General features: G+C 46.4%; 1 protein-coding gene across 1 annotated transcript in view; it reads right to left on the minus strand.

The window, feature by feature from the left end:
• Positions 1-6517: 6517 nt before the first annotated feature.
• The window catches only part of LOC139544879 (bone morphogenetic protein 3-like), a 20564-nt gene continuing 348 nt past the window's right edge, over positions 6518-26733 (minus strand). Inside the window, exons 1-3 of the mRNA XM_071352034.1 lie at positions 26433-26733; positions 20961-21961; positions 6518-15340 (exon numbers count right to left, since the gene is read on the minus strand). The exon at positions 26433-26733 is cut by the window's right edge and continues 348 nt beyond it. Coding sequence (XP_071208135.1) covers positions 15149-15340; positions 20961-21961; positions 26433-26715 — 1476 coding nt within the window. The 5' untranslated portion in view covers positions 26716-26733 and the 3' untranslated portion in view covers positions 6518-15148. The remainder of the gene's footprint in view (positions 15341-20960; positions 21962-26432) is intronic.

Here is a 26733-nt window from a genome sequence, read left to right on the forward strand (position 1 = left end):
TACACTGTCTGGCAGAACATAAAACTACTGTTGTCAATCATTGTTTCTCCCATTATGACCTTAACACTGGGGTTTCCACATTATTCTGCTCATGGCCCCAAATCGATGGCAAGAAATTCCGGTGAATCAATTTGGAAAGTAATGTAGTCTACTGGTTTTTCATATTGAATAACAGGTGATTATATATTACGACTATCAGTCTGTGTTGATAGACTGTGAAATGTGGTATATTATGACAATCAGTCTGTGTTTATAGACTGTGAAATGTGGTATATTATGACAATCAGTCTGTGTTTATAGACTGTGAAATGTGGTATATTATGACAATCAGTCTGTGTTTATAGACTGTGAAATGTGGTATATTATGACAATCAGTCTGTGTTGATAGACTGTGAAATGTGGTATATTATGACAATCAGTCTGTGTTGATAGACTGTGAAATGTGGTATATTATGACAATCAGTCTGTGTTGATAGACTGTGAAATGTGGTATATTATGACAGTCAGTCTGTGTTGATAGACTGTGAAATGTGGTATATTACGACAATAAGTCTGTGTTGATAGACTGTGAAATGTGGTATATTATGACAGTCAGTCTGTGTTGATAGACTGTGAAATGTGGTATATTATGACAGTCAGTCTGTGTTGATAGACTGTGAAATGTGGTATATTATGACAATCAGTCTGTGTTGATAGACTGTGAAATGTGGTATATTATGACAGTCAGTCTGTGTTGATAGACTGTGAAATGTGGTATATTATGACAATCAGTCTGTGTTGATAGACTGTGAAATGTGGTATATTATGACAATCAGTCTGTGTTGATAGACTGTGAAATGTGGTATATTATGACAGTCAGTCTGTGTTGATAGACTGTGAAATGTGGTATATTACGACAATAAGTCTGTGTTGATAGACTGTGAAATGTGGTATATTATGACAGTCAGTCTGTGTTGATAGACTGTGAAATGTGGTATATTATGACAGTCAGTCTGTGTTGATAGACTGTGAAATGTGGTATATTATGACAATCAGTCTGTGTTGATAGACTGTGAAATGTGGTATATTATGACAGTCAGTCTGTGTTGATGGACTGTGAAATGTGGTATATTACGACAATAAGTCTGTGTTGATAGACTGTGAAATGTGGTATATTATGACAGTCAGTCTGTGTTGATAGACTGTGAAATGTGGGATATTATGACAATCAGTCTGTGTTGATAGACTGTGAAATGTGATATATTATGACAGTCAGTCTGTGTTGATAGACTGTGAAATGTGGGATATTATGACAGTCAGTCTGTGTTGATAGACTGTGAAATGTGGGATATTATGACAATCAGTTTGTGTTGAAAGACTGCTTTTCTTTACAACATGTCACTGAGTTGAGAACGGTGATATCACACCGTCTCTTTCAGACATTGTCCGGTTAGTTGCCCCAGAGCTTGTGTGGCCTACCACTTCGCGGCTGAGCCAGACGCCTCACAAGTCCTCAACTGGCAGCTTCATTAAATAGTACCCGCAAAACACCAGTCTCAACGTCAACAGTGAAGAGGCGACTCCAGGATGCTGGCCTTCTAGGCAGAGTTCCTCTGTCCAGTGTCTGTGTTATTTTGTCCATCTTAATCTTTTATTTTTATTGGCCAGTCTGAGATATGGCTTTTTCCTTGTAACTCTGCCTAGAAGGCCAACATCCTGGAGTCGCCTCTTCAACGTTGACATTGAGACTTGTGTTTTGCGGGTACTAAACTCAGCAAAAAAAGAAACGTTCCTTTTTTCAGGACCCTGTCTTTCAAAGATAATTTGTAAAAATCCAAATAACTTGACAGATCTTCATTGCAAAGGGTTTAAACACTGTGTCCCATGCTTGTTCAATGAACCATAAACAATTAATGAACATGCACCTGTGGAACGGTCGTTAAGACACTAACAGCTTACAGACGGTAGGCAATTAAGGTCACAGTTATGAAAACTTAGGACACTAAATAGGCCTTTCTACTGACTCTGAAAAACACCAAAAGAAAGATGCCCAGGGTCCCTGCTCATCTGCGTGAACGTGTCTTAGGCATGCTGTAAGGAGGCATGAGGACTGCAGGGCAATAGATTGCAATGTCCGTACTGTGAGACGCCTAAGACAGCGCTACAGGGAGACAGGACTGACAGCTGATCGTCCTAGCAGTGGCAGACCACGTGTAACAACACCTGCACAGGATCGGTACATCCGAACATCACACCTGCGGGACAGGTACAGGATGGCAACAACAACTGCCCGAGTTACACCAGGAACGCACAATCCCTCCATCAGTGCTCAGACTGTCCGCAATAGGCTGAGAGAGGCTGGACTGAGGGCTTGTAGGCCTGTTGTAAGGCAGGTCCTCACCAGACATCACTGGCAACAACGTCGCCTATGGGCACAAACCCACCGTTGCTGGACCAGACAGGACTGGCAGAAAGTGATCTTCACTGACGAGTCGCTGTTTTGTCTCACCAGGGGTGATGGTCGGATTCGTGTTTATCGTCGAAGGAATGAGCGTTACACCGAGGCCTGTACTCTGGAGCGGGATCGATTTGGAGGTGGAGGGTCTGTCATGGTCTGGGGCGGTGTGTCACAGCGTCATCGGACTGAGCTTGTTGTCATTGCAGGCAATCTCAACGCTGTGCGTTACAGGGAAGACAAATCAAAAAATCGAATCAAATTTTATTTTTATTTGTCACATACACATGGTTAGCAGATGTTAATGCGAGTGTAGCGAAATGCTTGTGCTTCTAGTTCCGACAATGCAGTAATAACCAACGAGTAATCTAACATAACAATTCCACAACTACCTTATACACACAAGTGTAAAGGGATAAAGAATATGTACATAAAGATATATGAATGAGTGATGGTACAGAACGGCATAGGCAAGATGCAGTAGATGGTATAGAGTACTGTATATACATATGAGATGAGTAATGTAGGGTAGGTAAACATAAAGTGGCATTGTTTAAAGTGGTTAGTGATACATTTTTTACATGTATGGTAGCAGCCACTCAGTTAGTGTTTAACAGTCTGGTGGCCTTGAGATAGAAGCTATTTTTCAGTTTCTCGGTCCCTGCTTTGATGCACCTGTACTGACCTCGCCTTCTGGATGATAGCGGGGTGAACAGGCAGTGGCTCGGGTGGTTGTTGTCCTTGATGATCTTTATGGCCTTCCTGTGACATCGGGTGGTGTAGGTGTCCTGGAGGGCAGGTAGTTTGCCCCCGGTGATGCGTTGTGCAGACCTCACTACCCTCTGGAGAGCCTTACGGTTGTGGGCGGAGCAGTTGCCGTACCAGGCGGTGATACAGCCCGACAGGATGCTCTCGATTGTGCATCTGTAAAAGTTTGTGAGTGCTTTTGGTGACAAGCCGAATTTCTTCAGCCTCCTGAGGTTGAAGAGGCGCTACTGCGCCTTTTTCACCACGCTGTCTGTGTGGGTGGACCAATTCAGTTTGTCCGTGATGTGTACGCCGAAGGAACTTAAAACTTTCTACCCTCTCCACTACTATCCCGTCGATGTGGATGGGGGGGTGCTCCCTCTGCTGTTTCCTGAAGTCCACGATCATCTCCTTTGTTTTGTTGACGTTGAGTGTGAGGTTATTTTCCTGACACCACACTCCGAGGGCCCTCACCTCCTCCCTGTAGGCTGTCTCATTGTTGTTGGTAATCAAGCCTACCACTGTAGTGTCGTCTGCAAACTTGATGATTGAGTTGGAGGCGTGCATGGGCATGCAGTCGTGGGTGAACAGGGAGTACAGGAGAGAGCTCAGAACGCACCCTTGTGGGGCCCCAGTGTTGAGGATCAGCGGGGTGGAGATGTTGTTACCTACCCTCACCACCTGGGGGCAGCCTGTCAGGAAGTCCAGTACCCAATTGTACAGGGCGGGGTTGAGACCCAGGGTCTCGAGCTTGATGACGAGTTTGGAGGGTACTATGGTGTTAAATGCTGAGCTGTAGTCGATGAACAGCATTCTCACATAGGTATTCCTCTTGTCCAGATGGGTTAGGGCAGTGTGCAGTGTGGTTGCGATTGCGTCGTCTGTGGACCTATTGGGGCGGTAAGCAAAGTGGAGTGGGTCTAGGGTGTCAGGTAGGGTGGAGGTGATATGGTCCTTGACTAGTCTCTCAAAGCACTTCATGATGACGGAAGTGAGTGCTACGGGTCGGTAGTCGTTTAGCTCAGTTACCTTAGCTTTCTTGGGAACAGGAACAATGGTGGCCCTCTTGAAGCATGTGGGAACAGCAGACTGGGATAAGGATTGATTGAATATGTCCGTAAACACACCAGCCAGCTGGTCTGCGCATGCTCTGAGGACGCGGCTGGGGATGCCGTCTGGGCCTGCAGCCTTGCGAGGGTTAACACGTTTAAATTTTTTACTCACGTTGGCTGCAGTGAAGGAGAGTCCGCAGGTTTTGGTAGCGGGCCGTGTCAGTGGCACTGTATTGTCCTCAAAGCGAGCAAAGAAGTTGTTTAGTCTGTATGGGAGCAAGACATCCTGGTCCACGACGGGCTGGTTTTCTTTTTGTAATCCGTGATTGACTGTAGACCCTGCCACATACCTCTTGTGTCTGAGCCGTTGAATTGCGACTCTACTTTGTCTCTATACTGACGCTTAGCTTGTTTGATTGCCTTGCGGAGGGAATAGCTACACTGTTTGTATTCGGTCATGTTTCCGGTCACCTTGCCCTGGTTAAAAGCAGTGGTTCGCGCTTTCAGTTTCGCGCGAATGCTACCATCAATCCACGGTTTCTGGTTGGGGAATGTTTTAATCGTTGCTGTGGGTACGACATCGCCAATGCACTTGCTAATGAACTCGCTCACCGAATCAGCGTATTCGCCAATGTTGTTGTTTGACGCAATGCGGAACATATCCCAATCCACGTGATCGAAGCAATCTTGAAGCGTGGAATCAGATTGGTCGGACCAGCGTTGAACAGACCTGAGAGCGGGAGCTTCCTGTTTAAGTTTCTGTCTATAGGCTAGAAGGAACAAAATGGAGTCGTGGTCAGCTTTTCCGAAAGGAGGGCGGGGGAGGGCCTTATATGCGTTGCGGAAGTTAGAATAACAATGATCCAGGGTTTTACCAGCCCTGGTAGCACAATCGATATGCTGATAGAATTTAGGGAGTCTTGTTTTCCGATTAGCCTTGTTAAAATCCCCAGCTACAATGAATGCAGCTTCAGGCTGACATCCTCCTCCCTCATGTGGTACCTTTTTATTTATTATTTTTTATTTAACCTTTATTTAACCAGGTAGGCCAGTGGAGAAGTTCTCATTTACAACTGCGACCTGGCCAAGATAAAGCAAAGCAGTGCGACAAAAACAAACAACACAGAGTTACACATAAACAAATGTACAGTCAATAACACAACCCTTCCTGCAGGCTCATCCTGACGTGACCCTCCAGCATGACAATGCCACCAGCCATACTGCTCGTTCTGTGCGTGATTTCCTGCAAGACAGGAATGTCAGTGTTCTGCCATGGCCAGCAAAGAGCCCGGATCTCAATCCCATTGAGTACGTCTGGGACCTGTTGGATCGGAGGGTGAGGGCTAGGGCCATTCCCCCCAGAAATGTCCAGGAACTTGCAGGTGCCTTGGTGGAAGAGTGGGGTAACATCTCACAGCAAGAACTGGCACATCTGGTGCAGTCCATGAGGAGGAGATGCACTGCAGTACTTAATGCAGCTGGTGGCCACACCAGATACTGACTGTTACTTTTGATTTTGACCCCCCCCCCCCCTTTGTTCAGGGACACATTATTCCATTTCTGTTAGTCACATGTCTGTGGAACTTGTTCAGTTTATCTCTCAGTTGTTGAATCTTGTTATCTTCATACAAATATTTACACATGTTAAGTTTGCTGAAACTAAACGCAGTTGACAGTGAGAGGACGTTTCCTTTTTGCTGAGTTTATTTAATGAAGCTGCCAGTTGAGGACTTGTGAGGCGTCTGTTTCTCAAACTAGACACTCTAATGTACTTGTTCTCTTGCTCAGTTGTGCACCAGGGCCTCCCACTCCTCTTTCTATTCTGGTTAGAGCCAGTTTGCGCTGTTCTGTGAAGGGAGTAGTACACAGCGTTGTACGAGATCTCCAGTTTCTTGGCAATTTCTCGCATTCATTTTTCAGAACAAGAATAGACTGATGAGTTTCAGAAGAAAGTTCTTTGTTTCTGGCCATTTTGAGCCTGTAATCGAACCCACAAATGCTGATGCTCCAGATCCTCAACTAGTCTAAAGAAGTCTAGTTTTATTGCTTCTTTAATCAGAACAACAGTTTTCAGCTGTGCTAACATAATTGCAAAAGGGTTTTCTAATGATCAATTAGCCTTTTAAAATGATAAACTTGGATTAGCTAACATAACGTGCCATTGGAACACAGGAGTGATGGTTGCTGATAATGGGCCTCTGTACGCCAACGTAGATATTCCATTAAAAATCAGCCGTTTCCAGCAACAATAGTCATTTACAACATTAACAATGTCTACACTGTATTTCTGATAAATTTTATGTTATTTTAATGAACAAACAAATGTGCTTTTCTTTACAAAAAACAAGGACATTTCTCAGTGACCAAAACTTTTGAACAATATTGTACCTGTACCATATGACTTGTAAGGAAGCCCTCCATTCAGATACATGCATCACTACAATGTGGAACTGCATTGGCACTAGGTGAAGAACCAAATATTGGAGAATGTCAAACAAGCAGTACATAATAGGTGGCATATAAACAAAAACAATATATTGTTTACAATAAAAGTACTGTTTACCGAACACATCCAAATATTGAATCATCTGCAAAATATTATTATTTGTAACCATAATTATTTTCAAACGAATATAGTCTAAATTCACTCATTGAAAACTTTCTCTGTACTACTTATAAAAAATACCCAGTTTTACAAAAGTAAATCTATGCTTACTAGTTGGACACAGTTCATCTCAGCTTATTCAGTCCTTTCAGTTGTTTTGTGATTCTATAGTTCCGTAGAATGTTCTAGATTGTTCAAACAATCATTCTGAATTCCATTTCAGTTGATCAGGAGCTGAATTAATACATTTTATTTTTTAAAGCATGTGGTCCACTCTCCAAGGGACAGCATTAGAATATCATTGACAATAGTGCATTTATGTACAAAAACAATGTACACATCTATATAAAACAATCTAACGTTAGCCTCTACATCTCACTATATCTGTTGTAAATAAATATTTGGTTGTCTGACTTCATTATGTAGGAAATAGTTGAATCCACAGTGAATGCATGTTAGGTGTTCTTTGACTATCTAGCTACCAGAGAGACATGTGCTGGTGTTTGGAAAGGTCTCACTAGAGGGGTAACCCAAATGGGATCCTATTCCCTATGTAGTGCACTACTTTAGACCAGAACCCTATTCCCTATATAGTGCACTACCTTGGCCAGGGCCCTATTCCCTATGTAGTGCACTACTTTAGACCAGAACCCTATTCCCTATGTAGTGCACTACTTTGGCCAGGGCCCTATTCCCTATGTAATGCACTACTTTGGCCAGGACCCTATTCCCTATGTAGTGCACTACTTTAGGCCAGGGCCCTATTCGCTATGTAGTGCTCTACTTTAGGCCAGGGCCCTATTTCCTATGTAGTGCACTATTTTAGCCAGGGCTCCAGCTCTGCTCAAAAGTAATGCAGTATATATGAAATAGGAGGCCAGTTTTAGTGGCTCTCAGTGACTTGTGATATAAATACCAGCACATGCCTTTAACAGACAATACCAATGTCTAGTCAGATGGATAGCTACCAAGCCTTCATTGGTTGTCTGTGATGAGACAGAGGTACAGTGGGAGGAGCCTCTTACATATCCTGCCTTTGTGCATGCTACTGGTGATGTGAAACACTATGCTTGGTCACCATAGACTATGGTTGTGTCACAAATGACATCATATTCCCTTTATAGTGCACTACATTTGGCTAGGGCCCATAGGGCTGTGGTCCAAAGTAGTGCACTACATTTGGCTAGGGCTCATAGGGCTGTGGTCCAAAGTAGTGCAGTAAATTTGGCTAGGGCCCATAGGGCTGTGGTCCAAGGTAGTGCACTACATAGGGAATAGGGTCCTGGCCAAAGTAGTGCACTACATAGGGAATAGGAGGTGAAGGTGATCCCATGATGTAGTAATCCTCCTCTCAGATCAAGCCAGGTCCTCCTCTCAGATCAAGCCAGGTCCTCCTCTCAGATCAAGCCAGGTCCTCCTCTCAGATCAAGCCAGGTCCTCCTCTCAGATCAAGCCAGGTCCTCCTCTCAGATCAAGCCAGGTCCTCCTCTCAGATCAAGCCAGGTCCTCCTCTCAGATCAAGCCAGGTCCTCCTCTCAGATAGTGGGTGCTGTTACACTTGGCGGAATGCGAAGTAGCAGCACAAAGCATATTCAACTACAACAATTAATACAAGATATTCACAGAAAAGAAAACCTAGGCTATAGCCTAGAAGCATATTGCTTAATAAAACAGACTGTTTTTATGTTCATGACGTTGACCATTCCTTTCCAAGACCTGAATGTATGAAATATAGCGTACTTTCTTTTTTCAATATTAAAAGAAAGTCTATCAATATGTATATTTTATGGATCAACAATCTGAAATAAACAGATGTATGTAATGCACTCTACATCACAATATCTGGCTTTGGAATAGCATCTCTCTCTATAGCAGCCAAGGCAATATGTATGTATGTATACATGATGTTCATATACAGTAAGTAACAAGAAAATAGTTAAGGACATAGACACTGTAACATATAGCCATATCGTACAGAGAGGAGAGGAGGAAGAGGATGAGAGGAGGAGGAGGATGAGAGGAGGAGGAGGAGAGGGGGACGTGAATGTCGGAAGAGGAGGAGGAGAGGGGGACGTGAAGGTGGGAGGAGGAGGAGGAGAGGAGGAGGAGAGGGGGACGTGAAGGTGGGAGGAGGAGGAGGAGAGGGGGACGTGAAGGTGGGAGGAGGAGGAGGAGAGGGGGACGTGAAGGTGGGAGGAGGAGGAGGAGAGGGGGACGTGAAGGTGGGAGGAGGAGGAGAGGGGGACGTGAAGATGGGAGGAGGAGGAGGAGGAGAGGAGGAGGAGGAGGAGGAGAGGGGGACGTGAAGGTGGGAGGAGGAGGAGGAGAGGGGGACGTGAAGGTGGGAGGAGGAGGTTCTTAAGTAACGGTATAAAACTATTCAGAACTGGGGTGGAAGGAGTTAGGATATAGCATGTGTCTGACCTCTTCCGTAAGAGGAAAAGTTTCTGCTCAACCCAGTAGAGACGGTAGTCTACTGAGGTCCTGTGTTAGTCCCACTGAGACAGTAGTCTACTGAGGTCCTGTGTTAGTCCCACTGAGGCAGTAGTCTACTGAGGTCCTCTGTTAGTCCCACTGAGGCAGTAGTCTACTGAGGTCCTGTGTTAATCCCACTGAGACAGTAGTCTACTGAGGTCCTGTGTTAATCCCACTGAGACAGTAGTCTACTGAGGTCCTCTGTTAGTCCCACTGAGACAGTAGTCTACTGAGGTCCTCTGTTAGTCCCACTGAGACAGTAGTCTACTGAGGTCCTGTGTTAATCCCACTGAGACAGTAGTCTACTGAGGTCCTCTGTTAGTCCCACTGAGACAGTAGTCTACTGAGGTCCTGTGTTAATCCCACTGAGACAGTAGTCTACTGAGGTCCTGTGTTAGTCCCACTGAGGCAGTAGTCTACTGAGGTCCTGTGTTAGTCCCACTGAGGCAGTAGTCTACTGAGGTCCTGTGTTAGTCCCATTGAGACAGTAGTGTACTGAGGTCCTGTGTTAGTCCCACTGAGACAGTAGTCTACTGAGGTCCTGTGTTAGTCCCACTGAGACAGTAGTCTACTGAGGTCCTGTGTTAGTCCCACTGAGGCAGTAGTCTACTGAGGTCCTGTGTTAGTCCCACTGAGGCAGTAGTCTACTGAGGTCCTCTGTTAGTCCCACTGAGGCAGTAGTCTACTGAGGTCCTGTGTTAGTCCCACTGAGACAGTAGTCTACTGAGGTCCTGTGTTAATCCCAGTAGAGACAGTAGTCTACTGAGGTCCTGTGTTAGTCCCACTGAGGCAGTAGTCTACTGAGGTCCTGTGTTAATCCCAGTAGAGACAGTAGTCTACTGAGGTCCTGTGTTAATCCCACTGAGACAGTAGTCTACTGAGGTCCTCTGTTAGTCCAGATCTATCAGGAAACCGATCTGGAGTTCCTAAGTCTTTCATTCTGTTTTTTTGTGTCCCTCTTTAAGGTACAAGCTCAATCTGCAATAGGTCCTGTTTTATTGTGTTCAAACAGGCAAGAAACTCTGATGATGAGGTTGGTGATGAGGGATGTGATGATGAAGATGAGACTAGTGAGTTGTTTATTCTCCAGAGTGCTTCAGTATTCTCCAGAGTTCTTCAGTATTCTACAGGATGCTTCAGTATTCTCCAGAGTGCTTCAGTATTCTCCAGGATGCTTCAGTATTCTACAGGATGCTTCAGTATTCTCCAGGGTGCTTCAGTATTCTCCAGGGTGCTTCAGTATTCTCCAGAGTGCTTCAGTATTCTACAGGATGCTTCAGTATTCTCCAGAGTGCTTCAGTATTCTCCAGAGTGCTTCAGTATTCTACAGGATGCTTCAGTATTCTCCAGAGTGCTTCAGTATTCTACAGGGTGCTTCAGTATTCTACAGGGTGCTTCAGTATTCTACAGGGTGCTTCAGTACTCTCCAGGATGCTTCAGTATTCTACAGGGTGCTTCAGTATTCTCCAGGATGCTTCAGTATTCTCCAGGATGCTTCAGTATTCTCCAGGGTGCTTCAGTATTCTACAGAGTGCTTCAGTACTCTCCAGGATGCTTCAGTACTCTCCAGGATGCTTCAGTATTCTACAGGGTGCTTCAGTATTCTCCAGGATGCTTCAGTATTCTCCAGGATGCTTCAGTATTCTACAGGGTGCTTCATTATTCTCCAGGATGCTTCAGTATTCTACAGGGTGCTTCAGTACTCTCCAGGATGCTTCAGTATTCTACAGGGTGCTTCAGTATTCTCCAGGATGCTTCAGTACTCTACAGGGTGCTTCAGTATTCTAGAGAGTGCTTCAGTATTCTACAGAGTGCTTCAGTATTCTCCAGGATGCTTCAGTACTCTACAGGGTGCTTCAGTATTCTAGAGAGTGCTTCAGTATTCTACAGAGTGCTTCAGTATTCTACAGAGTGCTTCAGTATTCTACAGAGTGCTTCAGTATTCTACAGAGTGCTTCAGTATTCTCCAGAGTGCTTCAGTATTCTACAGAGTGCTTCAGTATTCTACAGAGTGCTTCAGTATTCTCCAGGATGCTTCAGTATTCTCCAGAGTGCTTCAGTATTCTCCAGGGTGCTTCAGTATTCTACAGGATGCTTCAGTATTCTACAGGATGCTTCAGTATTCTCCAGGATGCTTCAGTATTCTTCAGAGTGCTTCAGTATTCTCCAGGGTGCTTCAGTATTTTCCAGGGTGCTTCAGGCTTCCAATAGGAGGTCCAGCAGTCCTTTCCTGAAAAGGTTAATCAACCAACCATCTCATCTCCATTTAGATAGGTGACAGTAATCACTAGGTGGCTTTGTTGCAGAGAGGTTGTTCTGTGTGTGTGTGTGTGTGTGTGTGTGTGTGTGTGTGTGTGTGTGTGTGTGTGTGTGTGTGTGTGTGTGTGTGTGTGTGTGTGTGTGTGCTTGTGCTTGTGTCTGGGCATGTGTTTGTGTCTGTGAGTGGAGGCTGAAGAAATGTGGCTTGGCCTCTACGACCCTCCCGAACTTCTACAGACACACCACTGAGAGCATCCTGTGAGGCTGAATCACCGCCTGGTATGACAACTGCACCGCCCGCAACCGCAGGGCTCTCCAGAGGGTGGTGCAGTTGTCGTACCAGGCGGTGCGGTCAGCTCTCCAGAGGGTGGTGCGGTCTGCTCAACGCCTCACTGGGGGAACACCGCCTGCCCTCCAGCACATCTACAGGACCCGGTGTCACAGGAAGGCCAAAAAAATCACCTCAGCCACCCGAGCCACGGCCTGTTCACCCCGCTACCATCTAGAAGGTCATTAAGGACCTCAGCCACGGCCTGTTCACCCCGCTACCATCTAGAAGGTCATCAAGGACCTCAGCCACCTGAGCCACGGCCTGTTCTCCCCACTACCATCTAGAAGATCATCAAGGACCTCAGCCACCCGAGCCACGGCCTGTTCACCCCACTACCATCTAGAAGATCATCAAGGACCTCAGCCACCTGAGCCACGGCCTGTTCACCCCGCTACCATCTAGAAGGTCATTAAGGACCTCAGCCACCCGAGCCACGGCCTGTTCACCCCACTACCATCTAGAAGGCGGAGACAGTACAGGTGCATCAAAGCTATGGCCGAGAGATTGAAAAACTGCTCCAGGTCATCGGACTGTTAAACAGTCACCACTAGACGGCCTCCTCTCAGTACCCTGCCCTGAACCTTAGTCACTGTTACTAGCCAGTTACCACCCAGTACCCTGAACCTTAGTCACTGTTACTAGCCAGCTACCACTCAGTACCCTGGACCTTATTCACTGTTACTAGCCAGCTACCACTCAGTACCCTGGACCTTATTCACTGTTACTAGCCAGCTACCACTCAGTACCCTGAACCTTAGTCACTGTTACTAGCCAGCTACCACTCAGTACCCTGCCCTGAACCTTAGTCACTGTTACTAGCCAGCTACCACTCAATACCCTGAACCTTAGTCACTGTTACTAGCCAGCTACCACTCAGTACCCTGAACCTTAGTCACTGTTACTAGCCAGCTACCACTCAGTACCCTGCCCTGAACCTTAGTCACTGTTACTAGCCAGCTACCACTCAGTACCCTGAACCTTAGTCACTGTTACTAGCCAGCTACCACTCAGTACCCTGCCCTGAACCTTAGTCACTGTTACTAGCCAGCTACCACTCAGTATCCTGAACCTTAGTCGCTGTTACTAGCCAGCTACCACTCAGTACCCTGGACCTTAGTCACTGTTACTAGCCAGCTACCACTCAGTACCCTGCCCTGAACCTTAGTCACTGTTACTAGCCAGCTACCACTCAATACCCTGAACCTTAGTCACTGTTACTAGCCAGCTACCACTCAGTACCCTGAACCTTAGTCACTGTTACTAGCCAGCTACCACTCAGTACCCTGAACCTTAGTCACTGTTACTAGCCAGCTACCACCTAGTACCCTGGACCTTATTCACTGTTACTAGCCAGCTACCACTCAGTACCCTGAACCTTAGTCACTGTTACTAGCCAGCTACCACTCAGTACCCTGAACCTTAGTCACTGTTACTAGCCAGCTACCACTCAGTACCCTGAACCTTATTCACTGTTACTAGCCAGCTACCACTCAGTACCCTGAACCTTAGTCACTGTTACTAGCCAGCTACCACTCAGTACCCTGAACCTTAGTCACTGTTACTAGCCAGCTACCACTCAGTACCCTGAACCTTAGTCACTGTTACTAGCCAGCTACCACTCAGTACCCTGAACCTTAGTCACTGTTACTAGCCAGCTACCACTCAGTACCCTGAACCTTATTCACTGTTACTAGCCAGCTACCACTCAGTACCCTGAACCTTAGTCACTGTTACTAGCCAGCTACCACTCAGTACCCTGGACCTTAGTCACTGTTACTAGCCAGCTACCACTCAGTACCCTGCCCTGAACCTTAGTCACTGTTACTAGCCAGCTACCACTCAGTACCCTGAACCTTAGTCACTGTTACTAGCCAGCTACCACTCAGTACCCTGAACCTTAGTCACTGTTACTAGCCAGCTACCACTCAGTACCCTGAACCTTAGTCACTGTTACTAGCCAGCTACCACTCAGTACCCTGAACCTTAGTCACTGTTACTAGCCAGTTACCACTCAGTACCCTGAACCTTAGTCACTGTTACTAGCCAGCTACCACCCAGTACCCTGGACCTTATTCACTGTTACTAGCCAGCTACCACTCAGTACCCTGCCCTGAACCTTAGTCACTGTTACTAGCCAGCTACCACCCAGTACCCTGAACCTTAGTCACTGTTACTAGCCAGTTACCACTCAGTACCCTGAACCTTAGTCACTGTTACTAGCCAGCTACCACTCAGTACCCTGAACCTTAGTCACTGTTACTAGCCAGCTACCACTCAGTACCCTGGACCTTAGTCACTGTTACTAGCCAGCTACCACTCAGTACCCTGGACCTTAGTCACTGTTACTAGCCAGCTACCACTCTATGGTGCAGGGTACTCTGCCCTGTGTACATAGTCATTGAACACTGGTCTCTTTAATAATGTTTACATACTGTTTTACCCACTTCATATGTATATACTGTATTCTAGTGAAGGTTCATCCTATATAACTACTGCTGTCCACTTCATATGTATATACTGTATTCTAGTCCTGGTTCATCCTATATAACTACTGCTGTACACACCTTTTCTATCCATATAAAGTCCATAATGTCTATATTGTCTATTAATGCACACATACACAATCCATGTCTCAATTGTCTCAAGGCTTAAACATCCCTCTTTAACCAGTCTCCTCTCCTTCATCTACACTGATTGAAGTGGATTTAACAAGTGACAAAGTGATCATAGATTTCCCCTGGATTCACCTGGTCAGTCGGTCATGGAAATAACAGGTGTCCTTAATGTTTTGTCCACTCAGTGTAGATATTTATATTCCCAGACTCTGACATTGCTCTTTCTGATATTTCTTAATTTCTTTCTTTTTACTTTCTGGGATTTGTGTGCATTGTTTTGTATTGCTAGGTATTACTGCACCTGCAATAACATCTGCAAAATTTGATTTGAGAGAGACAGCGAGAGGGAGAGAGAGAGAGAGAGAGAGAGAGAGAAAGAGAGAGGGAGAGAGAGAGAAAGAGGGAGGGAGAGAGGGAAAGAGAGAGAGACTGACAGAGAGAAAGAGAAAGAGAAAGAGAGAGAGAGAGAGAGAGAGAGAGAGAGAGAGAGAGAGAGAGAGAGAGAGAGAGAGAGAGAGAGAGAGAGAGAGAGAGAGAGAGAGAGAGCATTTCTTATTGTCCGGCTGTGTGTGTGTGTGTTTCTTTGTGAATGTGCCTGTGTGGGTGTGTGTGTGTGTGTGGTAATTGTCCCTATCTGCAGGCGCAGGAGTCCACAGTCATGTTTGGATAGACTTTGAGCACCACGTTCTTGTCCTCGTCGAAGAAGAGGATGGAGAGGGAAGACATCTTGTCTGGGACACAGCAGGGCTCAGGGATACCAGACACCACCCCTACCGCTCTCACAATGCTCTGGATGGTGGCGTGGTTACTAGGCTTCAGAGACTACAGGACAGAAGAGAAGGAGGAGGTGAACAACAACCTTATGACAACAAACATGACAGTTCTATGAAATGGGAGGACATTTGACAGTAGGTCATAGTTAAAACGTTTTATCCTTTATTTAACCAGGAAGTATCTTGAGTATCTCTTTTCGAAGGGAGACCTGTTTGTGATATTGTATTTCTTGCCACCTGCTTAGTGTCCCAACCAGGTGACCGCCTGGAGAACAAGAGGCTGGTGATGGGAGTCTTGAGGACACCTCATTCTTGGACAGCTTTTTGCATGTTCAGACACACTGTCTAGTCCAGCTAAAACATGACTGGTTAAATGAGTGACAGGCTCTTCCCTTATCACCATGAGTAATACCTAGTTGTTCCCAGGAGCCCTACGACCATCCTTCCTCTGATCCTTTCAATCCTTCACATGTCTAGGGAGTAGGGTTTGTTTCTGGAACCGACCTGAGGCGTGTGAAGCAGGATCTTCACAAGGAAAGAGCATTCTCTGACTACAAAGAACACCCAGGCCGTAGGCACTACACCGTAACCTCAAGCCCTATATACAGCCAGCTCCAAACTGACTGGACTATAATTGTAGAATAAGAGTGAAGATAAAAACTATGAAATAACCAAAAAGTGATAAACAAATCAAAGGATATTTTACATTTGAAGTCGGAAATTTACATACACTTAGGTTGGAGTCATTGAAACTTGTTTTTCAACCACTCCACAAATTTCTTGTTAACAAACTACAGTTTTGGCAAGTCGGTTAGGACATCTACTTCGTACATGAAACAAGTCATTTTTCCAACAATTGTTTACAGACAGATTATTTCACTTATAATTCACTGTATCACAATTCCAGTGGGTCAGAAGTTTACATACACTATGTTGACTGTACTTTTAAACAGCTTGGAAAATTCCAGAAAATTATGTCATGGCTTTAGAAGCTTCTGATAGGCTAATTGACATTATTTGAGTCAATTGGAGGTGTACCTGTGGATGTATTTCGAGGCCTACCTTCAAACTCAGTGCTCAAACTTTGCAAACTTTTTCAAACTTTGCTTGACATCATAGGAAAATCTAAAGAAATCAGCCAAGACCTCAGAAAAAAAATTGTAGACCTCCACAAGTCTGGTTCATCCTTGGGAACAATTTCCAAACGCCTGAAGGTACCACGTTCATCTGTATAAACAATAGTACGCAACTATAAACACCATGGGACCACACAGCCGTCATACCGCTCAGGAAGGAGACACGTTCTGTCTCCTAGAGATGAACGTACTTTGGTGCGAAAAGTCCCGTTTAAACATAGTGGGGGTACGCCATACCGGTTAAACATAGTGAGGGTACGCCATACCGGTTAAACATAGTGGGGGTACGCCATACCGGTTAAACATAGTGGGGGTACGCCGTACCGGTTAAACATAGTGGGGGTACGCCATACCGGTTAAACATAGTGAGGGTACGCCATACCGGTTAAACATAGTGAGGGTACGCCATACCGGTTAAACATAGTGGGGGTACGCCATACCGGTTAAACATAGTGGGGGTACGCCATACCGGTTAAACATAGTGGGGGTACGCCATACCGGTTAAACATAGTGAGGGTACGGCGTACCGGTTAAACATAGTGGGGGTACGCCATACCGGTTAAACATAGTGGGGGTACGCCATACCGGTTAAACATAGTGGGGGTACGCCATACCGGTTAAACATAGTGGGGGTACGCCATACCGGTTAAACATAGTGGGGGTACGCCTTACCGGTTAAACATAGTGAGGGTACGCCATACCGGTTAAACATAGTGGGGGTACGCCATACCGGTTAAACATAGTGAGGGTACGCCATACCGGTTAAACATAGTGGGGGTACACCATACCGGTTAAACATAGTGGGGGTACGCCATACCGGTTAAACATAGTGGGGGTACGCCATACCGGTTAAACATAGTGGGGGTACGCCATACCGGTTAAACATAGTGGGGGTACGCCATACCGGTTAAACATAGTGGGGGTACGCCATACCGGTTAAACATAGTGGGGGTACGCCATACCGGTTAAACATAGTGGGGGTACGCCATACCGGTTAAACATAGTGGGGGTACGCCATACCGGTTAAACATAGTGGGGGTACGCCATACCGGTTAAACATAGTGGGGGTACACCATACCGGTTAAACATAGTGGGGGTACGCCATAACGGTTAAACATAGTGGGGGTACGCCGTACCGGTTAAACATAGTGGGGGTACGCCATACCGGTTAAACATAGTGGGGGTACGCCATACCGGTTAAACATAGTGGGGGTACGCCTTACCGGTTAAACATAGTGGGGGTACGCCATACCGGTTAAACATAGTGGGGGTACGCCATACCGGTTAAACATAGTGGGGGTACGCCTTACCGGTTAAACATAGTGGGGGTACGCCATACCGGTTAAACATAGTGAGGGTACGCCGTACCGGTTAAACATAGTGAGGGTACGCCATACCGGTTAAACATAGTGAGGGTACGCCGTACCGGTTAAACATAGTGGGGGTACACCATACCGGTTAAACATAGTGGGGGTACGCCATAACGGTTAAACATAGTGAGGGTACGCCATACCGGTTAAACATAGTGAGGGTACGGCGTACCGGTTAAACATAGTGGGGGTACGCCATACCGGTTAAACATAGTGGGGGTACGCCATACCGGTTAAACATAGTGGGGGTACGCCATACCGGTTAAACATAGTGGGGGTACGCCATACCGGTTAAACATAGTGAGGGTACGCCGTACCGGTTAAACATAGTGGGGGTACGCCATACCGGTTAAACATAGTGAGGGTACGCCGTACCGGTTAAACATAGTGAGGGTACGCCATACCGGTTAAACATAGTGAGGGTACGCCGTACCGGTTAAACATAGTGGGGGTACACCATACCGGTTAAACATAGTGGGGGTACGCCATAACGGTTAAACATAGTGAGGGTACGCCATACCGGTTAAACATAGTGAGGGTACGGCGTACCGGTTAAACATAGTGGGGGTACGCCATACCGGTTAAACATAGTGGGGGTACGCCATACCGGTTAAACATAGTGGGGGTACGCCATACCGGTTAAACATAGTGGGGGTACGCCATACCGGTTAAGTATAGTGGGGGTACGCCATACCGGTTAAACATAGTGGGGGTACGCCATACCGGTTAAACATAGTGGGGGTACGCCATACCGGTTAAACATAGTGAGGGTACGCCGTACCGGTTAAACATAGTGAGGGTACGCCTTACCGGTTAAACATAGTGGGGGTACACCATACCGGTTAAACATAGTGAGGGTACGCCATACCGGTTAAACATAGTGAGGGTACGCCGTACCGGTTAAAAATAGTGAGGGTACGCCATACCGGTTAAACATAGTGAGGGTACGCCGTACCGGTGAAACATAGTGAGGGTACGCCATACCGGTTAAACATAGTGGGGGTACGCCATACCGGTTAAACATAGTGAGGGTACGCCATACCGGTTAAACATAGTGAGGGTACGCCTTACCGGTTAAACATAGTGAGGGTACGCCATACCGGTTAAACATAGTGAGGGTACGCCATACCGGTTAAACATAGTGAGGGTACGCCATACCGGTTAAACATAGTGAGGGTACGCCGCACCGGTTAAACAGGAGCCAATAATTTAAACAAACATTTCAAGAAAACTGTAGGCTATTACAACATTATTTATCATTACCGCACGTCAGAGGCATGAAACATGAGTGACTGGACCTGAAAACGTGTAGCCTCCGCTCCAAACTGCTATGTGGTTCACCGAGAACACTGAACTGTTGCCAAGGCAGAGATGAGTGGCAGACACAGAGAGGCGTGAGGACAGCAGTGGACGCATTAGTTCTGACCTAATGACAATCCCCACGTCATGACACTTTCTGGTGTTGTGTGTAACAGATATCTCTTTCTATTCACCGCTGTTTTGGAGGCTGGAGATATGCTGGGAGTGGATGGACGTGAGCCCGTAGCCTCGTGAAAACCCTTTGAAATCATTGATTGACAATCACATGAAAACGTCATGTCTGGTTGTGTTTATGCCACAATAAAAGGTCATACATTTTAAAAGTTCAATGACAAATCTTTATGACTCGGCCCACAGAGATGCTATTGAAATTAATAGGGATTGTAAATGTGACTATGTGATTAGTCCCCACAGCTGGCCTGCCCATTCGGCAGGATTAGGCAGCCGCCCACAGACATGCTATTGAATTAATAGGTTGTAAATATAATTCTATAATTATACGCTATAGACTAAAAAATAGATACAATCCCTGGTTATCTTTAGAAAAATAAATTGTGCCTGGGCCAAAGCTAGACTAACTGATGCTGTTGTGGACTGGCAGATTTTCAGGTAACTGAGAAGTAAATGCACGTCCTTAGTAAAAAAGGTTAAATCAAGCTACTTCCTGAGTTCTATCGCTGACTCTGCTGGTGATCCATCTACATTTTGGAAAACTGTTAAGGCGCTAAAGCGTGGAAATTCCTCTCCTTCCCTACCCAAGCAAGTTATAATGAACTTTGACTTCAGTATTGAAAAAAATGAGATGCTTTTTAATCAACATTTTTATGTCCGCCGGTTTTTTGTTTGAATGAAATCTTGGTTTAATAGACCCAGTGGCCTGCTGGAGGTCATTTTGCAGGGCTCTGGCAGTGCTCCTCCTTGCACAAAGGCGGAGGTAGCGGTCCTGCTGCTGGGTTGTTGCCCTCCTACGGCCTCCTCCACGTCACCTGATGTACTGGCCTGTCTCCTGGTAGCGCCTCCATGCTCTGGACACTACGCTGACAGACACAGCAAACCTTCTTGCCACAGCTCGCATTGATGTGCCATCCTGGATGAGCTGCACTACCTGAGCCACTTGTGGGTTGTAGACTCCGTCTCATGCTACCACTAGAGTGAAAGCACCGCCAGCATTCAAAAGTGACCAAAACATCAGCCAGGAAGCATAGGAACTGAGAAGTGGTCTGTGGTCACCACCTGCAGAACCACTCCTTTATTGGGGGTGTCTTGCTAATTGCCTATAATTTCCACCTTTTGTCTATTCCATTTGCACAACAGCATGTGAAATGTATTGTCAATCAGTGTTGCTTCCTAAGTGGACAGTTTCATTTCACAGAAGTGTGATTGACTTGGAGTTACATTGTGTTGTTTAAGTGTTCCCTTTATTTTTTTGAGCAGTGTATATAAATATATATATATATATAAATAAATGTATTTCTAAATCGTACTGGATTCCAAGTATATCGGCAAATCAACCAATCAGATGTCCACAGACTAACCCATCTTTCCCAGTATATTACCATTTGACTATTTCCTTTTGCAGTCCTTCTATTTTACTACGATGTCTAACGAAGGTCTTAAACCTCTCTAGTTGGATCCGTTTTTCTACAGAGAAAAATAAATACTTTACCTAAGAGTATAATCCTATTTCCCATTTATTGATGATTCTCTTTGACGGTTCATGTGTACAAAACATTAAGGACACCTTTCAAAATCCCCATCCGGGAAAGAGCAGGTTTCCTTAATGTTTAATACACTCAGCATATATCAGTTCATAAACCCGATGCCATGAAGCATGAAGACATACCTTAGGCATAGGGAACTGGCATGATCCTGAGCAGTAGTAGGCATCAAAAGACTTGGGAGATATAATCCACTCGCTCCAGCCAATGTCTGCGAAGTCCACCTTCAGGTAGCGACGAGCACAGTTCCGTGGTTCGTTCCACTGCTTCTTACGAGCCTTCTTTATCGTCTGCTCGTCAAACTGCAGCAGGGGCATCTTACCCCCGTGCCTCTGGCTCTTACCACGCGTCTTTTTCCTCGGCCGACGGACCGGCTTGTTCTCCAGCGGTTCGTAGGGGCTATTCTCGTCCCAGCCCGTCGTCTCATACGGGTACTCCGGCCCCGGTAACTCGTTGTTCTGGAGCGGGAGGAGGACGCTAGTCGAGCGCCGGCGTCTGTGAGGAGGCGTCTGTTGTTGAGCGGCGGTGCTATTCTGAGCGTGCAGCCCCAGTTTATGGAAGCCGGAGGCGAATGCCCCTTCTTCCGTGGTCATCGTGGTTTGATGCCTCTGATGACTCTGTAGTGTCGACACCACGCTCTCAGGTTCGGAGATGGTCGAGTCGTTGGCGTAGACCAGGATGTAAGGAAAGCGGTCTGAGAGGAGCTTCTCCCAGGGCCTGGGTCCAGGCTGGGATGCCACGTCTATCCCGATCAGCAGCTCATCATGATGCTTGGCCTGGTTCACCACCTGGGTGACATCCTTCCACTGCCAAGAGATGAAGTCCCTGTATAGTGTAGACACGTTGATCACAAAGTGGCCCAAAGTCCTGATATGGTTATCCACTGAGGCGAAGCTCCACACACCCATCTGGACATGACTGTGTCTACTGGGGCCGTGGCGGGACAGGGATGGGGACGGAGCTCCACAGCTCTTGGGCTTGGGCCTGGCGGTGCTGTTGCAGCCCGGGTGCTGGGTGCTGTTCTGGAGGTCTCCTATGTAGTAGTGGAGCATGGCCGACAGGACGGCCTCTGACTTGGTGAGAGAGGTCAGGTTGAAGATCTGGAACTGCTGGTTGTTGATGGTGCCTGGGAGAGGAACAGGAAGCGGCAGTCAGAATAGAGAGTATAGTCCAGACAGGTCCACATATCCATAGAATTACATGACTTATAGCATCTCTACGTGCATATCGTTCAACTTAGTTTCAAATCTGGAGCTGAACAGTAAAAGGCATTTAGATATTAGGCTATATAAGCCAGGTCCGAAAACCCTATCACTCATTGCAGTGGTGTATCGAGGTGTCTACCAGCCATTTCCCCTTCCCAGGATTACATTTCAAATAAGATAGCAGCTTACACAAGACATATCTCACATTGGTTATCCATCTAGATGTCATGTGATACAGTCTACTCAATGGGGAGAGAATGAACGGCAACAACACCAGGACACAGTGTCCTTCACTCCTGTTTGCCAAGCACTGCAGTCACGCAACAGTGTGAGAAGTAACTCATATTTTGTAGCAAAATGTCCTGGGGTGACAGTTACCAGCAAGGCCACGCAATGCAACGCATACAATCAACAGTGCACCAACAGTGCACACTGCTTTAGACAGTGATCAGTTTCATTAACTGAAACTGATGAATCATTTTTTTTTTTTTTTCGAAACTAACAGTGAAATCTAACTCCGACCCATCCTCTCTGGCTTCAAAACCAAACTCTCGCAGTAGTTCTGCTGCTAAGTGAGCTACAACTGTGTAGACCCGTAGAACAAGGAAGTACCCAGGAGCCCATCATTGCTCGGTCTAGCCTACCCATCCTGCATTATCAAGTCATGTCAGTAGGAGGCAGTATTATCTCATGTATGAGTGCTAAAACCTGACTGGGGTTCTACCATAGAGAATGGTAGAGGACTCTAGTGCCTAAAATCCTCTTTTAGCAAAAGAGCAGCACCATTGAGGACTTTCACAATTTTGAAGTAGTCAACCGGCTGGGACTTCCTATGGTTGAAGGAAGGATCACATACTTCATTCCAGGTCATCAGGAGGGATCAGCCAATGAATTATACTGGTGAGCAAACATTCCATAACTGCAGGTGGCAGTAAATCACCAACCTTGGCTTTAGGCCTGTTCAAACAACACCCCTCTAGGTGGCGGTACGTCACCAACCTTGGCTTCACGCCTGTTCAAACAACACCCTCTAGATGGCAGTACGTCACCAACCTTGGCTTTAGGCCTGTTCAAACAACACCCTCTAGGTGGCGGTACGTCACCAACCTTGGCTTTAGGCCTGTTCAAACAACACCCCTCTAGGTGGCAGTACATCACCAACCTTGGCTTTAGGCCTGTTCAAACAACACCCCTCTAGGTGGCAGTACGTCACCAGCCTTGGCTTTAGGCCTGTTCAAACAACACCCCTCTAGGTGGCGGTACGTCACCAACCTTGGCTTTAGGCCTGTTCAAACAACACCCCTCTAGGTGGCAGTACGTCACCAACCTTGGCTTTAGGCCTGTTCAAACAACACCCCTCTAGGTGGCAGTACGTCACCAACCTTGGCTTTAGGCCTGTTCAAACAACACCCTCTAGATGGCAGTACGTCACCAACCTTGGCTTTAGGCCTGTTCAAACAACACCTCTCTAGGTGGCAGTACGTCACCAACCTTGGCTTTAGGCCTGTTCAAACAACACCCCTCTAGGTGGCAGTACGTCACCAACCTTGGCTTTAGGCCTGTTCAAACAACACCCCTCTAGGTGGCAGTACGTCACCAACCTTGGCTTCACGCCTGTTCAAACAACACCCCTATAGGTGGCGGTATGTCACCAACCTTGGCTTTAGGCCTGTTCAAACAACACCCCTCTAGGTGGCAGTACGTCACCAACCTTGGCTTTAGGCCTGTTCAAACAACACCCCTCTAGGTGGCAGTACGTCACCAACCTTGGCTTTAGGCCTGTTCAAACAACACCCCTCTAGGTGGCAGTACGTCACCAACCTTGGCTTCACGCCTGTTCAAACAACACCCCTATAGGTGGCGGTATGTCACCAACCTTGGCTTTAGGCCTGTTCAAACAACACCCCTCTAGGTGGCGGTACGTCACCAACCTTGGCTTCAGGCCTGTTCAAACAACACCCCTCTAGGTGGCAGTACGTCACCAACCTTGGCTTCACGCCTGTTCAAACAACACCCTCTAGATGGCGGTACGTCACCAACCTTGGCTTTAGGCCTGTTCAAACAACACCTCTCTAGATGGCAGTACGTCACCAACCTTGGCTTTAGGCCTGTTCAAACAACACCTCTCTAGATGGCAGTACGTCACCAACCTTGGCTTCACGCCTGTTCAAACAACACCCCTATAGGTGGCGGTATGTCACCAACCTTGGCTTTAGGCCTGTTCAAACAACACCCCTCTAGGTGGCGGTACGTCACCAACCTTGGCTTCAGGCCTGTTCAAACAACACCCCTCTAGGTGGCAGTACGTCACCAACCTTGGCTTCACGCCTGTTCAAACAACACCCTCTAGATGGCGGTACGTCACCAACCTTGGCTTTAGGCCTGTTCAAACAACACCTCTCTAGATGGCAGTACGTCACCAACCTTGGCTTTAGGCCTGTTCAAACAACACCTCTCTAGATGGCAGTACGTCACCAACCTTGGCTTCACGCCTGTTCAAACAACACCCTCTAGATGGCAGTACATCACCAACCTTGGCTTTAGGCCTGTTCAAACAACACCCCTCTAGGTGGCAGTACGTCACCAACCTTGGCTTTAGGCCTGTTCAAACAACACCCCTCTAGGTGGCAGTACGTCACCAACCTTGGCTTTAGGCCTGTTCAAACAACACCCTCTAGATGGCGGTACGTCACCAACCTTGGCTTTAGGCCTGTTCAAACAACACCCCTCTAGGTGGCAGTACATCACCAACCTTGGCTTCAGGCCTGTTCAAACAACACCCCTCTAGGTGGCGATATGCACCCTTTCAGTTTGTTTGCCAACTCATAGAAGTAGTAGAAGAAGAAAATTGACTATCTCAAAATGGAGATGGCCTCATTGGCGCTGCTCATGCTCTCACAGACGCTATAATGGCACAGAGACAATGTTACGTCCTGTAACTATGGGTTCTACATGGCTGTAGGCGTAAATATGATCCTACTGCTGTGGGAAGAGATGGTAGGACTATCATATTAGTGGTTATATACATTGAGTGTACAAAACATTAGGAACACCTGCTCTTTCCATGACATAAATTAAGGAGTACCCTTAATTTACCAGGTAAGTTGACTGAGAACACGTTCTCATTTACAGCAACGACCTGGGGAATAGTTACAGGGGAGAGGAGGGGGGAGGAATGAGCCAATTGTAAGCTAAATTTACCAGGTGAATCCAGGTGAAAGCTATGATCCCTTACTGATGTCACTAAATCCACTTCAATCAGTGTAGATGAAGGGGGAGGAGACAGGTTAAAGAAGGATTTTTAAGCCTTGAGACATTTAATACATGGATTGTGTATGTGTGCCATTCAGAGGGTGGATGGGCAAGACCAAATATTTAAGTGCTTTGAACGGGGTATGGTAGTAGGTGCCAGGCGCACCGGTTTGAGTGTGTCAAGATCTGCAACGCTGCTGGGTTTTTCACCCTCAACAGATTATCAAGTGAATCAAGAATGGCCCACCACCCAAAGGACATCCAGCCAACTTGACACAACTGTGGGAAGCATTGAAGTCAACATGGACCAGCATCCCTGTGGAACGGCTTTCAACACCTTGTAGAGTCCATGACCCGACGAAATGAGGCTGTTCTGGGGGCCAAAGGGAGTGCAATGCAATATTAGGAGGGTGTTCCTAATGTTTTGTACACTCAGTGTAGCTACAGCGATAACTAAATAACGGCCTCTTGAATGTAAAATCAGTTATATGTAAGATTTAAACAGGCCACACCAGCCGAGTTTAGTCCATACATTCAAATACATAACCTTCATTAAAAAAAGATTATGCAGATTTAACACACAAAGACGAATTATTTTTACCAGTCGCATTGTCATCTATAAATGTGTAACGGGCTTGAAATCTTGTTCGTCTGAATAATTTCCGTACTAAGCAACAGGTGAAGCAGACGTTGGATAGGTTTTTGGATCAACAGGTGAAGCAGGCTTTGGATAGGTTTTTGGATCAACAGGTGAAGCAGGCTTTGGATAGGTTTTGGATCAACAGGTGCAGCAGGCATTAGATAGGTTTTGGATCAACAGGTGAAGCAGGCATTGGATAGGTTTTGGATCAACAGGTGAAGCAGGCATTGGATAGGTTTTGGATCAACAGGTGAAGCAGACGGTGGATAGGTTTTGGATCAACAGGTGAAGCAGGCATTGGATAGGTTTTGGATCAACAGGTGCTTCAACCTAGTCCAAACTATACAACACAGAACAGTTGAATAACTATCAATAAAATCATGAAACTACACTCTTACATGACTGTCTAGAAACCCTATAGCCCATACTATGGTAGTATGAGGGTTGCTTTATGGTGCGTTAAAATAGGCAGCCGCTGTATGGATACATCATATACATACCCCAGCGCGCTTTAAAGCTCCGGACCGTATTCCCGTCCTGGAAAGGAAATCCTGCACGGTTGTATTGGTCGTAAAGCATCTGCATGTGTTCCGTCATAGTATCCTGTAAAAGTAGGTCGTGCTCATCCTTCTCTGAGCGGTCTTTGTCCCCCCGGGCCGCACCGGAGTGCCCAGATGTACCTTTAATTTTTAAATCTGTGAAATGATCTTTCAACATCGCGCAATATCCACCGCATAGATAGCTCCATCCGAGCAGCAGCAGTAGCCGCGGACAGATCGCCATGGTCCCAGTGAGAGTAAG

This window comes from Salvelinus alpinus, chromosome 19, assembly GCF_045679555.1.
Source record: "Salvelinus alpinus chromosome 19, SLU_Salpinus.1, whole genome shotgun sequence".
In the NCBI taxonomy this organism is placed as follows: Eukaryota; Metazoa; Chordata; class Actinopteri; order Salmoniformes; family Salmonidae; genus Salvelinus; species Salvelinus alpinus.